Source organism: Aricia agestis, chromosome 8, assembly GCF_905147365.1.
Source record: "Aricia agestis chromosome 8, ilAriAges1.1, whole genome shotgun sequence".
In the NCBI taxonomy this organism is placed as follows: Eukaryota; Metazoa; Arthropoda; class Insecta; order Lepidoptera; family Lycaenidae; genus Aricia; species Aricia agestis.
In genome coordinates, this window is record NC_056413.1 from 14009914 (window position 1) to 14032466 (window position 22553).

General features: G+C 42.1%; 2 protein-coding genes across 13 annotated transcripts in view; one reads left to right on the forward strand and one right to left on the reverse strand.

Moving 5' to 3' along the window:
- The window catches only part of LOC121729551 (disabled homolog 2-interacting protein), a 224627-nt gene extending 206758 nt beyond the window's left edge, over positions 1 to 17869 (forward strand). For 11 of the 12 annotated variants that reach the window (XM_042118094.1, XM_042118092.1, XM_042118100.1 and 8 more), the window contains 15 exons: positions 1755 to 1977; positions 3566 to 3635; positions 5751 to 5878; positions 7659 to 7802; positions 8510 to 8655; positions 9790 to 10017; positions 10370 to 10569; positions 10915 to 11123; positions 11495 to 11607; positions 11874 to 12040; positions 12749 to 13039; positions 13388 to 13488; positions 13610 to 15542; positions 15694 to 15809; positions 16104 to 17869. In XM_042118094.1, the coding sequence (XP_041974028.1) occupies positions 1755 to 1977; positions 3566 to 3635; positions 5751 to 5878; positions 7659 to 7802; positions 8510 to 8655; positions 9790 to 10017; positions 10370 to 10569; positions 10915 to 11123; positions 11495 to 11607; positions 11874 to 12040; positions 12749 to 13039; positions 13388 to 13488; positions 13610 to 15542; positions 15694 to 15809; positions 16104 to 16335 (4301 nt within the window). In that variant the 3' untranslated portion in view covers positions 16336 to 17869. Of the gene's footprint in view, positions 1 to 1373; positions 1424 to 1754; positions 1978 to 3565; positions 3636 to 5750; positions 5879 to 7658; positions 7803 to 8509; positions 8656 to 9789; positions 10018 to 10369; positions 10570 to 10914; positions 11124 to 11494; positions 11608 to 11873; positions 12041 to 12748; positions 13040 to 13387; positions 13489 to 13609; positions 15543 to 15693; positions 15810 to 16103 lie in introns of those variants that run through there. The other variant, XM_042118103.1, reaches the window with a different exon arrangement.
- Positions 17870 to 18196: 327 nt separating this feature from the next.
- On the reverse strand, positions 18197 to 20406 carry LOC121729761. The gene has a single exon (XM_042118379.1). The coding sequence runs from the start codon at positions 20332 to 20334 to the stop codon at positions 18307 to 18309; it is 2028 nt and encodes a 675-aa protein (XP_041974313.1). The 5' UTR covers positions 20335 to 20406; the 3' UTR covers positions 18197 to 18306.
- Positions 20407 to 22553: the final 2147 nt, after the last annotated feature.

A 22553-nucleotide genomic window follows, 5' to 3' on the forward strand; every position in this document is an offset into this window, starting at 1 on the left:
AGATGACTAAACTTGATCAAAATATCGAGATTAGGAGTTGTTTTCGTAAATATTCGAATTACTTTGAATGATAATTCAGGAAAATATTTCATAGCATTTGCAAACAATTTACCACAGAATATGCGCGAGCTTTTTTATTTATTTTCTCAAGGATAAGTGGTTAGAAAAAGTCTAAAAACTGTGATTTCTGTCTAGCAGACAATATGTAGAGACTCAACCTTTATGTCCTAGCTTGCGCCGCCGTGTTAATGCAAACACACACAACCCATTTTGCAATGTATGCCAAAATACAGTCAACTACGTAGCATTGCCTTTGATGCCTGTGGACTGCGCTTAATGGCCAGAAGTGGCAATCACGCTCATTAGAGACAAGGCTCAAATCAGTTTCGACTGGCTGCTCATAAGTCATAACAAGCTCGTTGTCCCTATTTACTGTTCAAAATTAACTGAATATGCAAGAATTTACTATAAAGTAGATACGCGTTGAAATCTACATTTTTCAGACAGGTAGAAAAGGAAGAAATTTTAGTAGAGCCATAGCGCTACTTATCTTTTTCAGGCGTACTAAAACATCATTGTCTATACCGTTTAAATAGTGTTTGAATTTGTGCGTTAGTGTAAGAAACAGTAACTTTTAAGTCTCTATCAATATAAACTTTCCAATGGCCAGACTTTTGTAATAATAAATTCAGTGTCATTCTTCTCTACATATTGAGTTAGGTCAGTATTTTTTTTTATTTTTTTTTTTATGAAATAAGGGGGCAAACGAGCAAACGGGTCACCTGATGGAAAGCAACTTCCGTCGCCCATAGACACTCGCAGCATCAGAAGAGCTGCAGGAGCGTTGCCGACCTTTTAAGAGGGAATAGGGTAATAGGGGAGAGTAGGGATGGGAAGGGAATTGGGGAGGGTAGGGAAGGGAATAGGGTAGGGGATTGGGCCTCCGGTAAACTCACTCACTCGGCGAAACACAGCGCTAGCGCTGTTTCACGCCGGTTTTCTGTGAGAACGTGGTATTTCTCCGGTCGAGCCGACCCATTCGTGCCGAAGCATGGCTCTCCCACGTATTATTAGAATACAATTGTATTTGCTTCAGACAATACTTGGTTTCCAAAAAACTACAGTACAATTTTCAGAACATAGAATTGAGAAACACGAACTAACAGAACCTAATTAGGCAACTCAGTTTAGTCTGACTAAGCTAATTATCTGTGCCATTGTCGTACAAACCATACAGTTTCGTAATCCGCAATTGTGCAATTCGTCGTGTTGTTTTCACTAAATCGTCCGAATTAATATTCAGCGGAAAGAGGTATTATATCGATTTCGCAAATCCGTAGCCGCTCAAAAATACGTTTAGTCGGCGTCCGAACTTACTACAACATGATTGAAATACGTGTTATAGTGTATTCTTATAAACGATGTAATATATTTTTTTCTTTTTCAAACAACCTTTTCCTTAGTTCACGGTTTACTCTCCCTGTTTTCCAATTGCAGAGATGCGAGTGTGCTAATGCTTATTTGGAACGTGATTTTTTTTAAAGTGCTTGGTTGTATGAAGCGTTGTTGCAGTTGATACATACAACGTTGAAAATTTTGCCACACTGGTACTGTAATCCGAAAAGGCTCTATTTCCACGACATTACAGGAAATATTTAAATAAAGAACATGTTCTAATAGAGCTCTGTCTCTGTCTACCCAGACACGTCGTAATTTTTGAAAATGTTCTAATAGTGCTCTCTCTTTCTTTCCAGACACGTCGTACGAGAAGGCATGTCGTCGCGGCTCGGCGCCGAGTACGCCGGTGCCGGGCGCTCCACAGCACAGCCCGTCGCGGCTCGCCTCCTTCTTCTTCTCCAAGCGGTCGTTCCGGAACAACCCGCTGAAAAGAACGAAGTCGGCCACCAAGCTGGAGAGAGACAGGATACTGACAGCAGTGCCCACACACCCCGCCACACACGCGTTAAGAACTTCCAGGTAAAAACTTGAACTACCCTCCTATGCGTAACATTTAAGATAAAAGATGGCAGGGCCACTGATTACTCTATAACAGTGGTCCCCAACCTTTTTTTCATGCGGGCCACAAACATGTTTTGGTCTTGGTGTCGCGGGCCGCAACAATATTTTTTTGGGGTTAAATAATAACATTCTTCAAAATTAACGATTTCAAAGTGGAAGAAATTTAACGACTATCACGTAGACTTTACGTTATTTTGCCGGTGGGCGTGAATTTCAAAATTGTTGAACATCACGCGGGCTACAAATAAAGTCCCGGCGGGCCGCGAGTTGGGGATAGCGGCTCTATAATATTATAATTTATAAAGCCATGGAATTATAGAGATATTCTATGTGTAAACATATTGTATCTCATCACGTCTTACATTATGAAGCCCTCCATATACGAGAAGGTAGGTAAGATCGGCCTGCGATCAGTGATCAGTCCGACCGCATTCAATTTGTTGACTGGAATTGAATCGAAACCTTCGCAGTTTATTCTTTTAGGGAGGCCTACATTTCTGCACTCGTTTTATTTTGTGGTAAACAAATAAAACACCGTAGAAAATGACATTTATGTATCGCATCGTTGTATTTTGCACCAAAATATTATAATTTGACTGTCCCATTAGAACGCCTCGCAACAGGTGTATATTGCGAAGGCCCGCCCAATTCACTTAACATTTTATGGAGCACTTCAGTTATTAAAGTGTCGTCGATAAACAACATTCATAGTGGTTCATATGTGACTAAATTGTCAGATTATTATTTATACTATATAACAGTTCTTGAGAAGCCTGGTGACAGTCAGACGGACAGACAGCAAATTCTTTGTATAACCGGGTCCCGTTTTCACCTCTGCAGGTACCCGCATAGGTAAAATGCGCAATTTACCTTCTTAGGCACTAAGTAGTTCTGAATTTGGATCAACGCTCTCCCAACTTTGTTTCTTCGCAAACTTTAGCGCGAAAAACTTTCTGAAACTACCAATTTGGCTCAAAGTAACAAGAAATTTGTAGGAAGAAAATGTTTAAGTACTCATTAGTGTAGCAGACTGTTTCATCTGAAACTGACATTCGCTTTTTCTATACTAAGGGCCTGTTTCACCACTTCCTGATAAGTGCCGGATAGGCTATCCACTACTTAACTTGACAGATAAAGTATGGAGAATCTGTCAAAAAAGTTGTGAATAGCCTATTCAGCACTTTATCAGGAAGTGGTGAAACAGGCCCTTAAAGCACAAAACTTAATCATAAGTTACGGAAGTATCTACGACTTCTACGAGGAGTGTAACAAAAGTTTATATTAATATCAGAAATTGAATTTAATTTTGTGACTAGTCTCAAGGTTTGTAATCTATATGCAGGCCAAAATTGATCTATACTTTAGTATAGGCAGTTAAAATCTTTATAGGCAGGCTTTATCATTTATCATGTTTCGACCATACCAAGATTGACCAAAATATCTACATAACATAGGTATCACGTGTGGTAAATTGTTTGATGTTCATTTGTAAGGTAACTTTTATCAATTTTTTGTGTCCTATAAATAGGTATTCTATTATTTTCAGATCTCATGAAAGTCTACTGTCAGCGCACTCCCCCGCGGTATCCACCATGGACCTCGGCCCACCTAATCAAGTGAGTATCATCATCATCACCAGAGTATCATCATCATCATTATCACCACCTTAAGCCCGGCCGCACATTGTCCGAAATTTCTGATCAGAAACAGTTGAACGTCCGCGCTGTCTCTTACATTTTGTACTGAGCCGAGTGAGCTCGAACTCGCCGGAAGGATATTTCGGATAGTGTGCGGGGTGGCAGTCCGGCGAAATTCAAATGTTTCTGATCAGAATTCGGACAATGTGCGGCCGGGCTTAGTCCACAGTTGGATTTTCAAATTATTGTAAATGAATTGTCTTGATACACTGACATTCGAGTTTAGACCAATTATACTAAGTCTGAAAAAGATTTTAAATGAATCGTGTTGATGTCATAAACTGACTTTCAAATATGAACCGATCATACTTACTGACCCTGGTATGACAAAACGAAATTACCAATTTGCTGTGAGATGCAAATTGCGATTCCAACAGGATCGATCCTGTAATGTGAATTGATCTTCTGTCTTCCCATGAATTTTTATTTGTGAGAGGGTTAGGTTTTTACGGCTAGTTTTAAAGTGTTTAAAGCCATTCTGACGTAGTATAATGACTATATTTGAATGTCATATAATTAACCTAATTTAAATAGCGTGTTTGACGATAAAGAGCTTACATTGGTCACCTTTCGTGCGCGGCCTAATTTGGCAACCGCGTATTTAATTAAGCTTGGATGGAGAAGGGTGATAACTCTATTTAGACAATAATACTCAGACAGAAAGAAAATCAAAGAAATAAAATAAATATATGCCGCTTACCTCGTACTCAGAGACATTGTATCATGAAGAAATGGACAGAAAATATACAAGATGTTTAAAGTGGTAAGAATAATAAGCTGAAAGGGGGTAACTCAGGGGGTAATTCTGAACAATTTTTGTTCTACGACTTTTGGGAATTCCTGAAAATAATTGATTCTCCATATTATAAACTTTGTTTGTCACGTGACTTTTCAGTATAGAAAAGCAAAATTTTTTTCGCCAATTTACAAAAGTCGTTGAACAAAAGTTGTTCAAAATGACCCCCTGAGTCACCCCCTTTCGGCTTACAATACCACTTTTGAAACACCCTGTATTATAAAGCTCATGCCAAAGTATTCATTAAATTATAGTAACTAATTTAAACATTAAATCTATCTAAGCGCGACCTAAGATCTTCATCTAAATTCCAAACTATAAGTTGATTAACCTCGCTGCTGAATTTAAACCACATTATACGAATTTAAATATTGTTTCATTCGTGGTTTTACGAAATTAAAACTTTTACTTGTACTATTATCAGCTATTCTTTGGTATTACTTATAAAATCTAAACAATACAAAGAGACATTTCCATAATGAACGTTGCAATGTAATTAATAATTTATTATTATTATAGTAACTTTATTTAGCACGACACGACTCAATGATTTTTAATCCATATTCAGGCTGCACCTGCATTATATTATTATTGTTACAGGATATATTTTTAAACCGTCTTTACACATGATAGTAAATTTATCAAATCAATAACTAATTTATTCACTTACTGCTCAAATAATAATAAAGAGTTCTACGATTTGTAACAAGAAATTAAGCAGGTAGGTACATAATAATAATACGTATTAAACTTTATTAAACCCCAACCTGCCATGGCCCATGACTCATGAGTCATGACACTTACTGATGAGTAATGAAGCTTTGGGCTCTCGATCTCGTTATACTTTCAAGCAAAAATTTTATTTGCAATGACTCAATATTTAATAAGCATAAGAATAAGTTTAAATATCTAATTCTATAATTATTGTCTTGATGTAATTATGTTACTCTTTAATATTACATTTTAATACTTTTGTGGATTAAAAATAATTATTCCAAACTTTTAAGGTCTATTACCTCCTTAAGCTTATTTATAACGGTGAACCGATTTTAATAAAACAGTTTCTATTAAGAAAATAAAGTTCTTGTCCGAATCGCGATAAATAAAATTTGGCTCTACGAACTTGGCAACATCTAGTTTTACAACAGTGATTCTCAAAGTGGTTTCTATAGAATGCTCCAATAATAATTTACTCACTCTCCCATGCATCTTTCTCACTCTAACACATTACATTTCAGGTAGAGATCCGCGCTCTGCACTCCTCTGTTCTGGGGCGGCCGCACTGCTTCGCGCTCAGTGCGGAAAACCGAGCACCCCGGTATTTCGCCTGCGCCTCCAGAAAGGAACGAGATAGATGGATTTACAGGTACGTAGCTATAGTCCGGTCACGGGATATGTAGAAATTCGTGCTATCGCTAGTTTCCTCTTTCTCTCGTGCATACTGCATATACAAGGTGTAACAAAACTAAAGTTATAATACTTTAGGGTATGTATGTGTCCATTGTGTAGAGTGTATTTTAAAAATAGCAGCGCTGAAAGAGCAAAATGTTTTGTGATTTGTATGAGTACAAAAGTAAAAAAATATTCAGCGCTGCAACTTTCACATCGAACTCTATATATAGGGGATACGTCCTACACCCAAAAGTATTATGACGCCTCCGTGGTCTAGTGGTATAGAGCGAGGCTCTTGACTCGGGGGTCGTGGGTTCGATTCCAACATGTTATTTTCAAGTTAGGACAATGCAGGCTGATCATCACCTGATTGTCTGACAAGTAAGATGATCCATGCGTCGGATGGGCATGTAAAAAGGCGGTACTGCGCCTGGTCTCTCGCCGGTCGTGTCGGTCTTCCGTCCCACTGGGTTATGAGAATAAAGGAATAGAGAGTGCTCTTGTGTACTGCGCACACACTTGGGCACTATAAAATGACTCCTGCGTAGCTGGCCTGGTTTCAATGAAACCGGCCACCGTCACCGAAACCGGTGTGGGAGCTATTAATGTATTATCAATTAGTTTTGTTACACCCTGTACAGTGTATCATGCCTGCAAAGACGCAATAGCATATTATCATAAGAGACAAAAAGTGATGGGCTTCGATCACAGGCGATGGGTCAACATACGAAGTACGAATCCAAAATTCTACCCGATTTCGAAATTTTCAATCGCTTTAAAAATCTTTGTAACGAGTTGGAAATATTGTTATATTTAAACATAATCCAAAATGTAACTTTGATATTTAACTCGCATTTACGCAATATGACTCATAATAACAGAGTAAATATACCGTTATGGTTATAAAGCGACCTAATTACATACACAACGCGATATTTTTGTGCAATTGTTGCAGTTAAGTTACCTTGTGCTAGTCTTAAATTGAAATAAAAGGAGTTGGATTACTCAATATTCTTACTATCTTCAAGCTCATAATATAGTCGACGACCTCTGTGGCTCAGTGGTGAGCGCGTTGGTAGCTCAAGCCGAGGGTCGCGGGTTCGAATCCCGCCGACGGAACAAAAATTTTTCAATGTTCCCGGGTCTGGATGTGTTGTATTAATATATTGTCGTATGATATAATAAAAATCTTAAATATAATATTATGTATATGTATAAGTAGTATAAAAGTATTAAATATATTTCCGTTATCTGGTACCTGTAACACAAGTCCTTTAGGTACTTAGCACGGGGCCAGACTGACGTGGTGTGAAGCGTCCATAGATATTATTATTATTATAGTTATTGAGTTTCTTAACTATTCGAAATAAAACAATACTTTACACAAAAATAGTTATAGACGTAGCCTGCAGTCCTGTAATAGTGTTTTTCGAAACTTAGCTTATAAAGTGGTATTTTTCATCTGTGTAAGAACAGTATCAGTTAAAAACCAAGTGAAATGGATAAATCATACACGATAGGTGAATTATCAGGTCTAGACCCGACTTTTGGATCATCAACATGGATCTTCTTTCTTATCAGATAATAATAAATTGTTCTAATTAAATTTAACATCTATTTTTTGCATTTCCGCTACAAGAACCCGTGACCCCCGAGTAGATAGCAAAAACACCTTGGACATTGGACATTTAAAATTAATATTATTGTAAACCCTATTAAATAACTTTAAAAAAATTGTGTTAATCCGTTTTCAGTTTACGTCAGGCGGCGCGCCCGGACGAGATGCGCACGCGGCGCTGCGAGCGCACCGTCAAGCTATGGCTGCTGGAGGCCAAGGCGATACCGCCCAAGAAGCGATACTACTGCGAGATACTGCTCGATGACACCTTGTATGCGAGGTGAGTTGAAGTGTAACTGAGTAGGTGGGAATTTGACGACGTCGTACGATGTCGTGTCGTAGTTTTTTACGACGCGCGTCGTAGATTCCCACGACAAGACGTCGCATCGTGAAACTACGTCGCGTCGTGGTACGACACGACGTCGTATCGTGTTTTTGTGTCCCGGCCCTAACGCCTATGAACCAATTTCTCTGATAGTAAAACAGTAACTTTTAAGACTAGACGATACTAGACAAAACTACATACCTAAGGGCCGGGACACAAAAATACGATTCGACGTCGTGTCGTACCACGACGCGACGTCGTTTCACGATTCGACGTCGTGTCGTGGGAATCCACGACGAGCATCGTAAAAAAACTACGACGCGACATCGTGACGTGCCACGATATACGGCACGACGTCGCGTCGTAGAAACTCACGTAGAAATTCAAAGATGAGTTTCTACGACGCGACGTCGTACGATGTCGTGTCGTAGTTTTTTACGACGCGCGTCGTAGATTCCCACGACACGACGTCGCATCGTGAAACGACGTCGCGTCGTGATACGACACGACGTCGTGTCGTGTTTTTGTGTCCCGGCCCTAAGAACGAAGCGTCGCGTCGCATCGGTCTGCTGCCGTTCATTAATGTTATTTCATTTAAGTCATTGTTAAAATGCTTAAATATTGTTAATAGTAATTATATGAAATTTTTTTGAAACTTTCAGGTCGTCGACAAAGCTGAAGACGGAGCTGTGTTTCTGGGGCGAGGTATACGAGTTCAGCAACCTGCCGGCCGTGCGCGCCATACACGTCAACGTGTACCGCGAGCCCGAGCGCCGCGGACGCAAGCGGGACAAGCACGCGCTCGTTGGTACGTAGTAGCATTCCCACATGCTAGGCGAATGGCTTGCCAAGAAAAACGTTTAGCGGTACCCTCATAATCATATACGTGGGAGAGCCATGCTGCGGCATGAATGGGCCGGCTCGACCGGAGAAATACCACGTTCTCACAGAAAACCGGCGTGAAACAGCGCTTGCTCTGTGTTTCGCTGAGTGAGTGAGTTTACCGGAGGCTCAATCCCCTACCCTATTCCCTTCCCTACCCTCCTTCTATTCCCTTCCCTACCCTATTAACCTATTCCCGGTTTATAAAAGGCCGGCAACGCACTTGCAGCTCTTCCGATGCTGCGGGTGTCCATGGGCGACAGAAGTTGCTTTCCATCAGATGACCCGTTTACTCGTTTACCCCCTTATTTCATAAAAAAACGCGATATCGAAGTTTCGGAGAACGGCAAGATGATGACAACCTCTGAAATGATGTCAGTGGGCATGACCGAGCATGCTATCTCGCTCGGTCGGAAGATCTTCCTTTTCAGCCGCCACGCACATCGTTGAAAACGAAAGCTTTGGCAAATAGCAACATCAAAATATTTTGAGTTTTATTTGTTGCAACCAAGCTGCTTGCTTACAACGCAAATAAACAATACGGTTTTTCACCATCCATATCCATACTTCCATACTAATATTATAAATGCGAAAGTGTGTCTGTCTGTCTGTCTGTTACCTCGTCACGCCCAAACCGCTGAACCGATTTTGCTGAAATTTGGCATGGAGATACCTTGAGCCCCGGGAAAGGACATAGGATACTTTTTATATCGGAAAAATTTACGGTTCCCGCGCGATAAACTAATTTTGGCGCAACGGAGTTGTAGGCATCATCTAGTATGATTATAAATCTTTAGGTCAGTCACATTGATTGAGTAGAGTTGAATTTGGATGCACAGTCAATTGAAATATATTTTCTTCATTACACAAGGAAGATACAGGTCTCATTGCAAAAGCCCCGCGCGATGCAGCTTGCCACGCTTGTATGCGGCGAATAAATCCATGCGGCTGTAATGTATAAAGATAAACAGAGGAAAGAATAATATGGATAATTTAGCCATAACTTATCCGTTTATACGACCGAATATATATATAATTTTAAATTATTTTTTTATTTCAGGTTCAGTTCGCATCCCAGTCGACGACGTATCCTCCCGCTACCTCAACGAACGGTGGTACGCCGTGAGCGAGGACAAGCCGCAGTCGCCCGCGCGCGCCGCACCCGCCCTCCGCATCAAATGCCGCTACCAGTGCGTCGACGTACTACCGATAGATGCGTACGCCCGCTTCCTGGACTATCTCAAGAGGAATTATAGGAAGTTGTGCGAATATTTGGAGCCCGTAATAGGTGAGTAATAAAAAAAAATTGAGTTAAATAAATAACACGTAGCAAGCCGCAGTCATCAAATTCCGCTACCAGTGAGTCGGCGTACTACCGATAGATGCGTATTGCGTACGCACGCTTCCTCGATTACCTAAAGAGGAATTATAGGAAGTTGTGCGAGTATTTGGAGCCAGTTATAGGTGACTAGAGTTAGATTAATTAATCTAGTTTAAAAATTGATGAAATATTTCAGGGCAATTGTCTATTATTTTTTTAAAACATTATCAGTAAACTGCCAACTGCAGACAGTTGCATTGTGGAACTAATATTCTGTCACGCACAAAACTTATCATTTTTTCAATTCAATCTTTTTCAGGTGTGAAAGCCAAGGAGGACATAGGCTGCGCGCTCGTGCTGTGTATGGCGGGGGCGGGGCTCGCGCCGCGCTACCTGGCGGACGTGGTCGCGCTCGACGTGCGCCGCACCGGCGACCACTCCCTCACCTTCCGCGGCAACTCGCTCGCTACCAAGAGCATGGAGGCCTACCTCAAGCTGGTCGGCGATCAGTACCTGCAGGTAATACTGACCCCTTGGGTTTACCCCGCATCGCAACTGACCAAAGTGGTCACGTTTAACGTGCGTCGCATTTGCGTGCATCTCTTGTGTTCTATTATATTAAACTTCATTATCAATCTTTTTAAGCAATACTTTTATGTCAGATCCAATAATTTAACACATGTTACTACATGTTACTACACTTTCGGAAAATACTCTTGTAAAATTGACAAATGCCATTTGGAAATCCATATCACAATAAATGGCAAAACGGTGTTAATAATTGCCCAAGATCTAAATTTTGTCCCACGGATTGTCACGTATTTGCCACCCACCAAACACTGTATACTACTATTACTACCTCAGGACACGCTGGGCGAGGCGGTCGCGATGGCAGCAGGTCCGGGCGCGGCGGAGTGCGAGGTGGACCCGCTACGCGCGGGCGGCGGCGCGGCGCTGCGGCGACAGCAGGCGGCGCTGCGCGATGCTGTGACGCTAGCGTGGCGCGCCATTGCTGCATCCGCGCATAGATTCCCGCAACCGCTGAGGGATTGCTTCGCTACTTTTAGAGAAAGGTAAAGCTTATTAGTTAGTTAGTTAAAATCAAGTTTAACTTTTATATTATGAAGCAACAAACAAGCTTACGCCACTGCATACTCTTATATCAGCATAGACACTCTTTTTGGATGATAAAGCAAAAATACCTAATATAAACTCTGGAGTAAAAATAAAACCGATTATTAAACATTATTGCAATGCAAATAAAGCTTTAAAATCAGTTCAGCTTTTTCAGATCCAAAATATTATCTTGAATAATATAGGAATAACATAAAAATGTTGCTCTTTTCTATTTTACCTATACTTCGTGGTATGTAAAGCCGATCTACAGTGAGAACATTTACATTCCAGTTAAAGCATAAGTACTTACATATTTTTTATTCCTCAGACTAACGGCGATGGGTCGGGAAGACATTTCCGACAATCTGATCAGCGCATCAATATTCCTTCGTTTCCTTTGTCCGGCTATACTCTCACCGAGTCTATTTGGAATTATTCATGGTAAGTAAATTTTTTTGCAAAATATAGCTGTATAGTTTATTCACTTCGAAAAAAACTATTTGCTGCACAAAATCTATTTATTATTGTAGCATGTCATCATGATCACAACTATAGTCTAGTTCCTCGTAATTTATTAAGATCAAATCACAAGGCTCTCATCAAAAAACATATCCATACATCGTAAGACCTTTTTAGCATTAACCGTAATTAATTTCCACCCTCACTAACTTCAGGTTTATCCAATTAAAAAACCTTTTTTTTTTCAGAATACCCCAATGAGCGAGCGGCGCGCAACTTGACACTAGTGGCGAAGACGCTGCAGACTCTCGCCAACTTCACGCGGTTCCAGGGGAAGGAGGCCTTCATGGAGTTCCTCAACGACTTCCTCGAACAAGAGGCACCCAATATGAAGGCCTTCTTGAGAGCTATATCGGTAAGGACCTATTCGATACAATCCAATTAATCTAATTAAGGGCCTGTTTCACCTTTTCCTGATAAAGTACCGTATAGGCTGTCCACAACTTATTTGATAGATTCTCCATATTCTATATTCTGTCAAGTTACGTGGTGGATAGCCTATCCGGCATATAGCCTATCAGGAAGTTGTGAAACAGGCCCTAAATGTGACTTAAGTTAATGAGGGTGTTTGAAATTCTATTTCCAGGTTCTCTATGTAGCCTTAGGGTCTTTCGTGTTAAACTGCTGTCATGTCACAATATAGCTGCCATGTGTCACGATAATATGTCTATTTAACACGATAGACCCTAAGGGTTGATTCAGATCGCAACGCGACGCGTAGATGCATTTCTAAATTTATATGGATTTGACAGATTCGCAAGACGTCTTAATTTCAATTTATGCCGCGCCGTGCCTCGCCTCGCCTCGTCGTGTTGCGGTCTGAATTGACCCTAAGGCTACATAGCAGCACCTGGTGGCAAAAAGAATTTTAAAAGACCCTCATTAATTTTAATAAATTTCACGTAAACTAAGTAGGCGTACAAATATAACGTAACAATATTATTTTTGTGGTGCCTTTTGCTTGGACAGCCGTTTTGCTTGGAGAGGGAAATTAGAATAGCTCCGACTTTTATCTCCTAATTAAATGTTCAAATACCATTGCTTAATATTATTTTATTTGCAGACAAGACCACACGAGCAGCAAAATCAACAGCAACAAAACCAACAACAACAGCATCACCAGCAGCAACAGCAGCAACACCAGCAGCAACAACAGCAGCATCAACAACAGCAACAGGACAGCAAGCGCAATTCGTCAACATCACAGGGGTCACATGCGTCCGAAGGTTCTCGAAGCGAGCCGGTCGAAGCTGACCCAGAGTGGGCGCCGCACGTGGACCTGGGCAAACAGCTGGCGACGCTGCACAACCTGCTGGTTGACAGTCTACCTAAACTGGCTGTGGGGAGGATGATGGTAAGTTATTCTATATGGTGTAACAAAACAAAGTCATTATATTGGATAATAGGTGGCAGACGCCAATAGGCCATGCCAGCAATTCATTTGTATAAAATGATGTTCAGGAACTATAGTTCTTATTGCCATCTATAATGGCACCATATTATGTTGAGTAAATGATTGACAACAATTTTCATTTGGCAATATCAGTTTGCAGCACTTTCGTTGCGCTGCGCAATGAAAGTGCTGCAAACTGATATTGCGCACCTTTATAACATTCGTAGGTTGACTAAAATTACCTTTTCAATGTGTAAAGATCTCCTTTTTTAAAGGTACAGTTTTGTAAAAAAAATGCTTTGTTTTCAGGAGTTAGATCCATTGATGGAAATATTGGATGAACTGACCAAGAAGCTAGAATCTACCAATGAAACCGGACCTCCTACGCAGATTGGTGACAACATATTCAGGTAAAAATTGATTTAATTAACTAATGCGCATTATGTTCTACTTCTTTCCTGTTGTTTACTAATTGTCTTCTTTATATTTTTATCGCTGTTGATTTACAAAAATTTTTATATTTCTTTTCAGGTTTAACGATCCAACTTGCAGCACTCCAAACAAACCAAACGAAGTACAACCGACCCAGACCAATAACTTCGCGCACAGCTCACCCATCATGAACAAAAATGGCGTCCAGTTCAACGTCAGCCCCTCCAAGTCCAACGCGGAGGAATCCAAGTTCAAAAACTCCTACGTCACAGTCTCGAAGTCGCCGAGTTTCAACCTAAGGTCTGCGACGCTACCACGAAACGGCTACGGCTCGAATGCCGTCAACCAGAACGTCAACCCCGACAGATACAGCTCGCAGTACAACAACCAGGAGCACTGCGTCAATCTGAAGGTCGTCCAAATCGGGTTCGGCTCCGACCAGTACCCCAAAGGCATCAGCAACGGCCTGAACGAGAGCCTCGAGAGGAGGTTCCAGGAGAGATACAAGCCCAACAACTACCAGCAGCACCACAACTCCAACTACAACGGCACTGAGCGGTCCCCCAGCAGCGACAGCATCAACCACAACTACTGCTCCAACGAGATGCAGAACATCATCAAGGAAACCGCTAACCTGGAGGAGCTCTCGGACTTGCTCAAGTACGCTGACGACTCCGACATAGTGGACGAGAAACTCATGAACAAGAAGAACATGTCGCAACCGAAATCGATAAACAATAACATCGTCAACGGAAACAAAAACTACACGAACAACGGCTCGAACGTGTCCATCAGCGGCCTCTCCAACGTCGCCAGCTCCGGATACCAGAGCATAGCCACCTACAGCCAGAGCTCCAGCCCCATCGAGAACACCGCCCCCCACCACCAGCCCTACGAGAACGGCGGGCAGCCCATGAGCCGGTACTCGCAGCTCAACTACCAGAAGCAGAGGGACAAGCAGTACTACGACAGCAAGAACGAGAAATTCTACCCGAAGAGTCCCGTGCAGCAGAAGATCGAATACGACATCCAGAAGTACGGCATCCAGAACTTCACGACGGCCGACAACGCGCAGAGCAACACCAACAGTGGCGCCAAGGTCGCGCCGCTCGTGTTCACCAACCCCGTGTACAACATGGACGACAACCGGCAGGCGCAGGACAAGAAGAACGAGAATAGAAACTCCAAGCGATGTCCCTGTGGCTCGTCCAGTTCATCGATCGATGAGGAGGGCTTGAGCACCGACAACGTGGAGACCAACTCCGAGGAGGGGTCGACCAACTTCAACGACGATAGGAGCTTCGAACAGAACCGCAACAATCCCCACCGAAAACTCACCCGCGACAATTGCAACTACGAGGACGCGTACCAGCGGGGTTCCCCGCGAGTCCGCGACGACGAGTCCTCCAGCAACTCGCCGAGCCTCCGGAAGAGCAAGACGCGAATGCCGCGAACGAACCCCATGCTCTCGTACTCGACCAACCCGACCCAGCTCAACCTCAAGCACTTCGGCCAGCGCGGCGACTCGCTGTACGAGAGCAAGCCGCACCACATCTCCACCGACTCCGGCTACCCGATGAGCCGGTCCGAGTCCAACGTCGAGGAGGTCAACAAGGAGATGTACCGGCTGCAGATATCACGGAGCCAGAAGGCGCTGTTCAACATGGAGAACGCGCGGAATGCCAACGACAAGTTCGCGACCGATTCCATTCCCGAGACGAATTATCCGCTGGAGAGGAACTACTCGGGCGCGAAGGTGTCGAGCAGCCGGCTGAACGAGGATCTGGAGAGGCACCAGGACTACTATCGGGAGAGGCGGGAGTCGCCGTCGGGGGTGTTCGGGCGGGAGTCGAGCGAGAGTGAGAGGGCGCAGGTTCGGAGCGAGCGAGAGGTGCCGGCGCGGGACAAGCTGCAGCGGCGGCTGAGCCTGGAGTCGGCGCGCGAACTCACCGACAGCTCGGACGAGCTGGACGACACGCTGTACAGCACCACCGGCCGCCGCCGGACCAAGCACCACCGAACTATCGAACAGGTAAACTTTTGGATTTTGCAGGTTTCTAACCAATTTGATGCCTAGACCGTACATAACAAGTCAGACTTATGCATGATGGTGATGCAGTCTTGTAGTTGAATCTGATGGAAAAAGAAATAGCTAAACTAACTTCACGTTGTGTGAATTTCAGTACGAGCGCGAGATAGAGCGGCTGAAGTGTTCTGTGGAGCTGTTGCGGGGGCGGCTGGGGCCCGCCGAGCCCGGACAGGACCACACTGACGCCAAGATGAAGGCTATTATATCTAGGTATTAATATGTTCTATCACAGTGAGCTTTTCAAAAGAGACTAGCGAAACTACTTTTGGGTGATTATAATAAAATTATGCCCTGTCTTAAGTTTCATATAAAATTACGAATCCAAGCCAATTACGAAATTAAACGCAAATATAGTAAGAATTGTTTATTAGGGACAGTTCAAATTGCAACGTGAGTCGTGACACATGCAATGCTATGTATCATTTAAAAATTCGCCGCATCACATCCCCACAATGTGAAGTGTCCTGGCGGTTGCAGCTAAACAAATAAAAATCTTATTTTCAGGTTAATCTGTGTCGAGGAAGAACTCAGACGGGAGCAGCGCAAGATGGCGGCGGCGCTGTCACACAAGCAGCGCGTGATCGAGGCGCAGGAGCACCGCATCGCCGCGCTCGACGAGGCCAACACGCGCCTGCTGTCCGCCCTCGTGCACCTGCAGCAGCGCGCGCCCGCACACAACACACACAACACACAACACTCCCCGCACTCACAACACTCGCAGGAGCTGCAGATTTAGGTGTTTACTCTCGTACCCCCTTAATAAAGGTGGGACTGTGTGCAAAACTACGCTACAGCAAAACGTCGCCTAATATTGAATGAAGTGAGACAGTAAGCGACATTACGCTGCAAAGAGTTGCCTTATATATGCGTATGAAATCATATAAACTAAACTGCACAACGCGGCAGTTACGCGACACAAAACGTCAGTTTGTAACATAAAGTATCGCATCGCTCCGCTGCAGCGTAGTCTATTGCGGTCTCGCCTTGACACCACGCTTACAGAAATATGACTGCGTCTACGTTTGTAGCATTTCGGTGTACCGTATCAGAAAAAGCCAGTTACACAGTCGTGTAAGCGTGGGGTTATTATTTAAAGGGGAAAATGTCTGTAGATTGAAATCTATGATACGCTCTGTTTTTAAAGGTTAAGTATCTGGAAGCTGTTTGGACTTTTTAGATGTTAGCGTCATCTGGTGTCAAAAACCTGATTTGAATACCTTTTCTGCCATGAGAGGGCGCTAAGTTAAAGATAAGTTTAAATGGCTGTCAGCAACTTAACCTAAAAATTAAAAGAAGCTAACCTATGTTACGAGGAGTAAGCACCTATTTCGTAATATTATACTGCCAGTTATTCTATAAAGGCAAAGTGTGATTTAACTTTCTCTCAAATTTTTCTGGGCATTACACTTTTAAACAGATTATAATCTCTTTTAAATGGTAGATTCTTGAATCAAATGTTAGACTGACATAGTACTAAAATGACTGTAACAATGATAGATGTAGTTAGGAGGTACGCGCCAAGTAATTTAAACTGCGCGAAGTTAGTCGCGAGTTGTCTTCTAGAGACACATTGCTAACTTCAGTCTGCAAAATTTTACTTGTACAAAATTTGATTCAAGATGAATTTAAATTAGAACTTTGTATTTTAAACTGTCTTCGATATTTGAATATTTCTCAACTATTTTAATCTTTTAAAACTACCCGCACAAATTATTTTAATTCGTATAAATTAGTACTACAGTTTAATATATTTAAATTATAATGATGTTATAGTTATATTTATGTTTATCACAACTTTGCCATTTTATACTTTTGTTGAAGTTGTTTTAGTTTTAATACGAATATGCTTTAATTAACATTTCTTTCTACATCAGTATTCTGTGTAATCCGGTACATGAGTGAATTTTCTGTAACAATTATGATACCAAAGACTTTGAATCCGTAGGCTTTAGAGGTGGAGAACTCCGCTCTAGTGATGTATGCAAAGTGTTAAATAGATGTAGTAGTAAGATTTTGTATATTTGCGGCACCGGTCGTAGTGGAGAGAGAAATATTTTAATACCTGCGAGTATTAGGTACGTGTGGAGTAACGTTAGCGCATTTTGGAAATGCTTGGAACAAATCATGTCTTCTATTGAATAATTTTATCCACGCATACAACCTAGTTGTTTTACAGTTGACATTTAATTTTAAGTAACATTTTTGTGTAAAATACCTGAGGGTATATTATTATAATATACTTATCACATTAAATTATGGAATACTTAAAATGCTTTTTATTAAACCCACATACGTATTAGCCGTATTTAATAATCCTTGAACTTGATCAAGCAATCAATGATTCTTATAAAGACACGATTCGACGACGCACGAGAAACATTACTACAAAATATTTAAATACCTGTTAAACAGTTGATTAGAAAAAAATTCAGTACATATAATGGTCTCAAAACAACTGATCAATAGATGTTTAAATCTTTTGTGGTAAGACCACTTATTTTTTAAATCACCTTCTGAATAAGACTTAAAAATTTCAAATAGTTTGTATTGATCATACTAAAGAAACAAAATGGATTATCAGTTAATATTATTTATTTTCAAGTATTGCTGAGATTATCGTACGGGCCAGGTATATATTATTTTTAATTTATGTTGATCTACAAAATAAGAAAATTGGTACGAGGAATACGAGGGCGCGAGGAGGTTTTTATTCAATGGACAGCGGACACCTGTACCGTTTGCTCCGCAGTATTTCTGTTCTCTCCATAGTCTCCCTCGTGCTGTAGGGGTGTATAAGGTGAAAGTCTTCCAAACGAGCGAACAGATACGAATAGTAGATCTGGCGGAAACTCTTGTCGGGAAACTCCGCTTGGAACATCGTCGGCCACATCATGTTCGTCACGTTGGCGTACGATCGGTACAACTCCAGTCTATACTGGAAGGTGTATTTACGGAACTTCTCGATCATTGCCTGCTTGTGGTTCCAGTCGCTCTGGCCGGTAAAGGCCGGCTCTTTCGGCGGATACACGTGCCCGTACCCCTTTTTAGAGAGCCTCAGCAGAGTCTGCCAAAACGTAGCGCTCTTCTTCTTCAGCATCCGCTCCTTCTGCTTTCGTGTTAGCGGCCCGTGTATTCTGTGACGCATCCACTCCTTGAGCTCCGGGACGAGGTGTACGTCAGGTAATTTCGCGGCGATGTTCTCTTTTCGTAGGTGTTTCAACGCACATATCAGGTAGTCCGAGGGAGTCGGGTCGGTACCCAGACATGACTTCGATGATCGTCTGATCTTCTTCTTTTTTTTATCCGTCTTCGCTGCCGCGTCCCCGATGTGCACGAGGCTGTCCGTCTCCCAGAACCGTTTGAACTCCTTTCGTACGTGCAGGTGCTTTTCGTCCAAGTCAAAAATCGTGTCGTAGTTGAACCGGTGCGGGAGGTGCTTCGTCGGCGCTTCGAAGTACGGAAGCTCCGAGGGCGGGAACGTTCCGTCGTTGCCGTAATCGTAGAAGTGACCGCAGCGACACTTGGTCCGTTTGACGTAGTCCAGCGCGACGTCCTGCCACCTCTCGACGCAGTCGCATTTATGGGTCTTCTGGGGAGGTGGCTGCGCTCGGAAACCGCAGTGCAGGTTCACCATCACGCCGTCCACGCACACGAAGCCCCCGTGTATCATGACTCCCTCCGGTGGCGTGACGCACACGCCTCCGAGCACGTAGTGCGACTTGCCGTTGAGTGTGAAGACGCCGGTTATCGCGAAGTGCACGTTCTGTATTTCGGAAGTCGGTGCAGTCGGTTTCCGCACCGGGGATCTTTTTCTCCAGGTCGTGTGCGTGTCCGTGCCGTAAGATTTGTTCACGTCACTCAACTGAAATTTTGATCGTTTCTTGACTTTCTTGGGTTGCGAAACGACGGTCTCCTGCGACGCCACCACCGAGGAATGGGGCTCGATGCGTTTGATTCCCGCCAGCTGATCGCAGTATGATTCCGCTAGTTTTTTCTTGGGTCGAGGGGTAGTCTTGAGCGTAGGAGCGGTAGGAGGTTGATAGAGCTTCGTCGGAGGTTCATCCTCGATTAGGTCATCTAAAAAATCTAAGTTTGGAAGCGGAGGAGGTTTATATGGATCTTTTTTCTTCGGCTCGTACACGTGGGCGGTCAGTTTTTCCATATATGGCGACGCAGATTTTTGTTTCGGTGGCCGTCTCGCTTTCTTTTCGACCACCGGCGGTGTCTCCTTTGGGGGAGCGAACATTTTCTGCAACAGCTCTATTAGATTTTTGCCGCCCAAATATAAAATAGCCGACAGCATGAGCTTCGCGTTCAGCGGGTACTCCAGGCGTTTGGACTCAAATTCGTGGCCGTAAGTGATCAGAAACAAATGAGCGAGCATTTTCTTGGGATCTTCCCTTCCCGCGTACACACAGTTCGAAAGGTCTACGTGGTTAGGTTGGGGGTATAGGGCTAGTTTCTTCATCACATCCGCCGTCCTCGTCGGTCGGCCCTCGAGGAGATCCTGATGGATGGCCATCTCTAAGGTGTCCAACGCAGTCGTTTGTCCACCGCTCAGGGCTTGGAACCACTTGGGTCCTCCTAACTTCTTTATCTCCTGCAAGATGCGCTGCTCCTCCTTCCTGCGTGTCTTGTGCAGCTCCTGCATGAATTCCTGCTGCTCCTGGACCTGGTCTCTGTACTCCTCCTGCCACCGAACCCGCAACTTCTCGGGGGCATATTTGTGCGTCATTTGTGTCGTCTTATTTATATTTTAATAATACAAACAATAATTTTGAATTACAAATTATAATGACATTGCTATATTTTGTGACTTGTTCGTGACATAACCTTTCATTTAGATTTCAAACAGTCTTTGATATTTTTTTTTTGTTTAAAAAAAAAAAGACAATAGCCTAGAATAGAGGTACTCAACTTGTCAGAAAACGTACGTGAACAGATGGTAGTAGCGCCATCTATTGTCGAATAGAAAACAAATTACTTCACATTAGTTTTTAATTCTAAAATTATTGAAATTCTTTTTTATAAATAATCATGGAGTTCCACATTTTACTGTATCGGTTCTCAAACAGTATCAGAATGAGCCGGCAACAGTATGAATTATGCATCCCCTAACGGTCGCGATCAGCTGTATTCGGGGCCGGCGGTCAACGACCTCATCTCAATATTCACATTGATCCGGAAAACATCAATCATCGCGAAATACTGAATCGCTGACGTACCACTAGCTCCTGTTTCATAATGCATGCTGTCTTGCCAAGAGAATATAATCACTACGCTGTATTGTTTCTGTTTAGTCACAGCGTCAACCGTTTCTATTCATTCTGATTTTAATGTAAACAAAAGTTGGAACTTGTATATTAATAAATCGATCTTTTTAAAAAAATTAGTTAGTCTCACTAAGGCTCGAGAATAGTCGAGAATGAATGAACCGATTTGGCTAATTTAGTTTTGAAATTTTAGTGGAAGTCAAGTGAAGGCGAACGAAGGTCACCGCGTGCAATATATTCAGCTGTTTCCTAATATACCCTTAACGTTGCACATTTTTACTATCAGCTTTTTATTAAATAAACGTACCTACTTACCAGAAAAATATTCTTCCTCATCCTCAGTCAGTCAAAAGAAATTTAATTTTATGTATCGCACAATTATTATTATAGTCACGACTCACGATACCAAATTTTCATCCTACATGAAGAAGGCGGAGCTGATAGTTTGTTTTGACTGTCGTGAAAAACATTTTATATTTTTTATCGCATGCTACAAAAATCAGTACAAAATCCATTGTTTCCGCAAAACTTTCGTTTATTTTACAAGACGTATATAATACAGTAATATATAGTTACTTATATAATACTTTTATTGAAGTGAAAACTTCTTTAGTGGCGGATTCTCGTGCTGATCGAAAAACCCTAAGCGCTTGGAGAGTAGTGTTGTAACATCGAAATCGATTAATCGAACAATCGATTGTTTTTTTTTCGATTGTCGATATTTTTTAATCGATTCTTAATTAAAAAAATCGATTTTTTTTAAATCGATTTTCATAAAAAATGGGTTAAAAACAATTGTAAGGTTTTCGATTAATTAAAAAAAAAACGATTTTTTAAATATCGATTTTCATAAAAAATGGGTTAAAAAAAATAATGCACAACGTTAATTAATCAAGTTTTCACTTCTGCCGGCACTCCCGGAGTGCAACTCGTATTTTTATTTATTTATTTATTACGGTACAATTACAGACCACAATTCTGTGGTTGTTAATGTTATTTTACTGTATGTTTTTATTCAACAACATACAGTAAAATAACTTTAACAACACACAGCATTTAGACTGAGGTGCAATTACAACTACACCAGCATTGACGGTAACAATATTAGCATTTAAAGGTTTAGTGAAAGACAGGGAAAACACAAAACAAATATAATTATGTATTAATTTGTATTCTCCTTCTTTTACGTAATGAAATATAATATTTGAGTTCCGATGTTCCAAAATAATAATTAAAGAATTTTCGGGTAGCACTTTAGCAAGTTTGACATCTGTCACCTCAATCCACCCGTGACCACGGGAAAGCGATGGACGTCGCCATGGTGACATACTTTTTTAGTCACTTTGCAATAAAATAATATGGGCGAAAATCGAAATACTTTATAAGGCAAAACAACACTTGCCGGGACAGCTAGTTATCTACACTTTTTTTTTATGAAATAAGGGGTCAAACGTGGCATCTGATGGAAAGCAATTTCCGTCGCCCATAGACACTCGCAGCATCAGAAGAGCTGCAGGTGCGTTGCCGGCCTTTTAAGAGGGAATAGGGTAATAGGGGAGGGTAGGGAAGGGAGGGAAGGGAAGGGAAGAGAATAGGAGAGGGTAGGGAAGGGAAAAGGGTAGGGGATTGGGCCTCCGGTAAACTCACTCACTCGGCGAAACAGCGCAAGCGCTGTTTCACG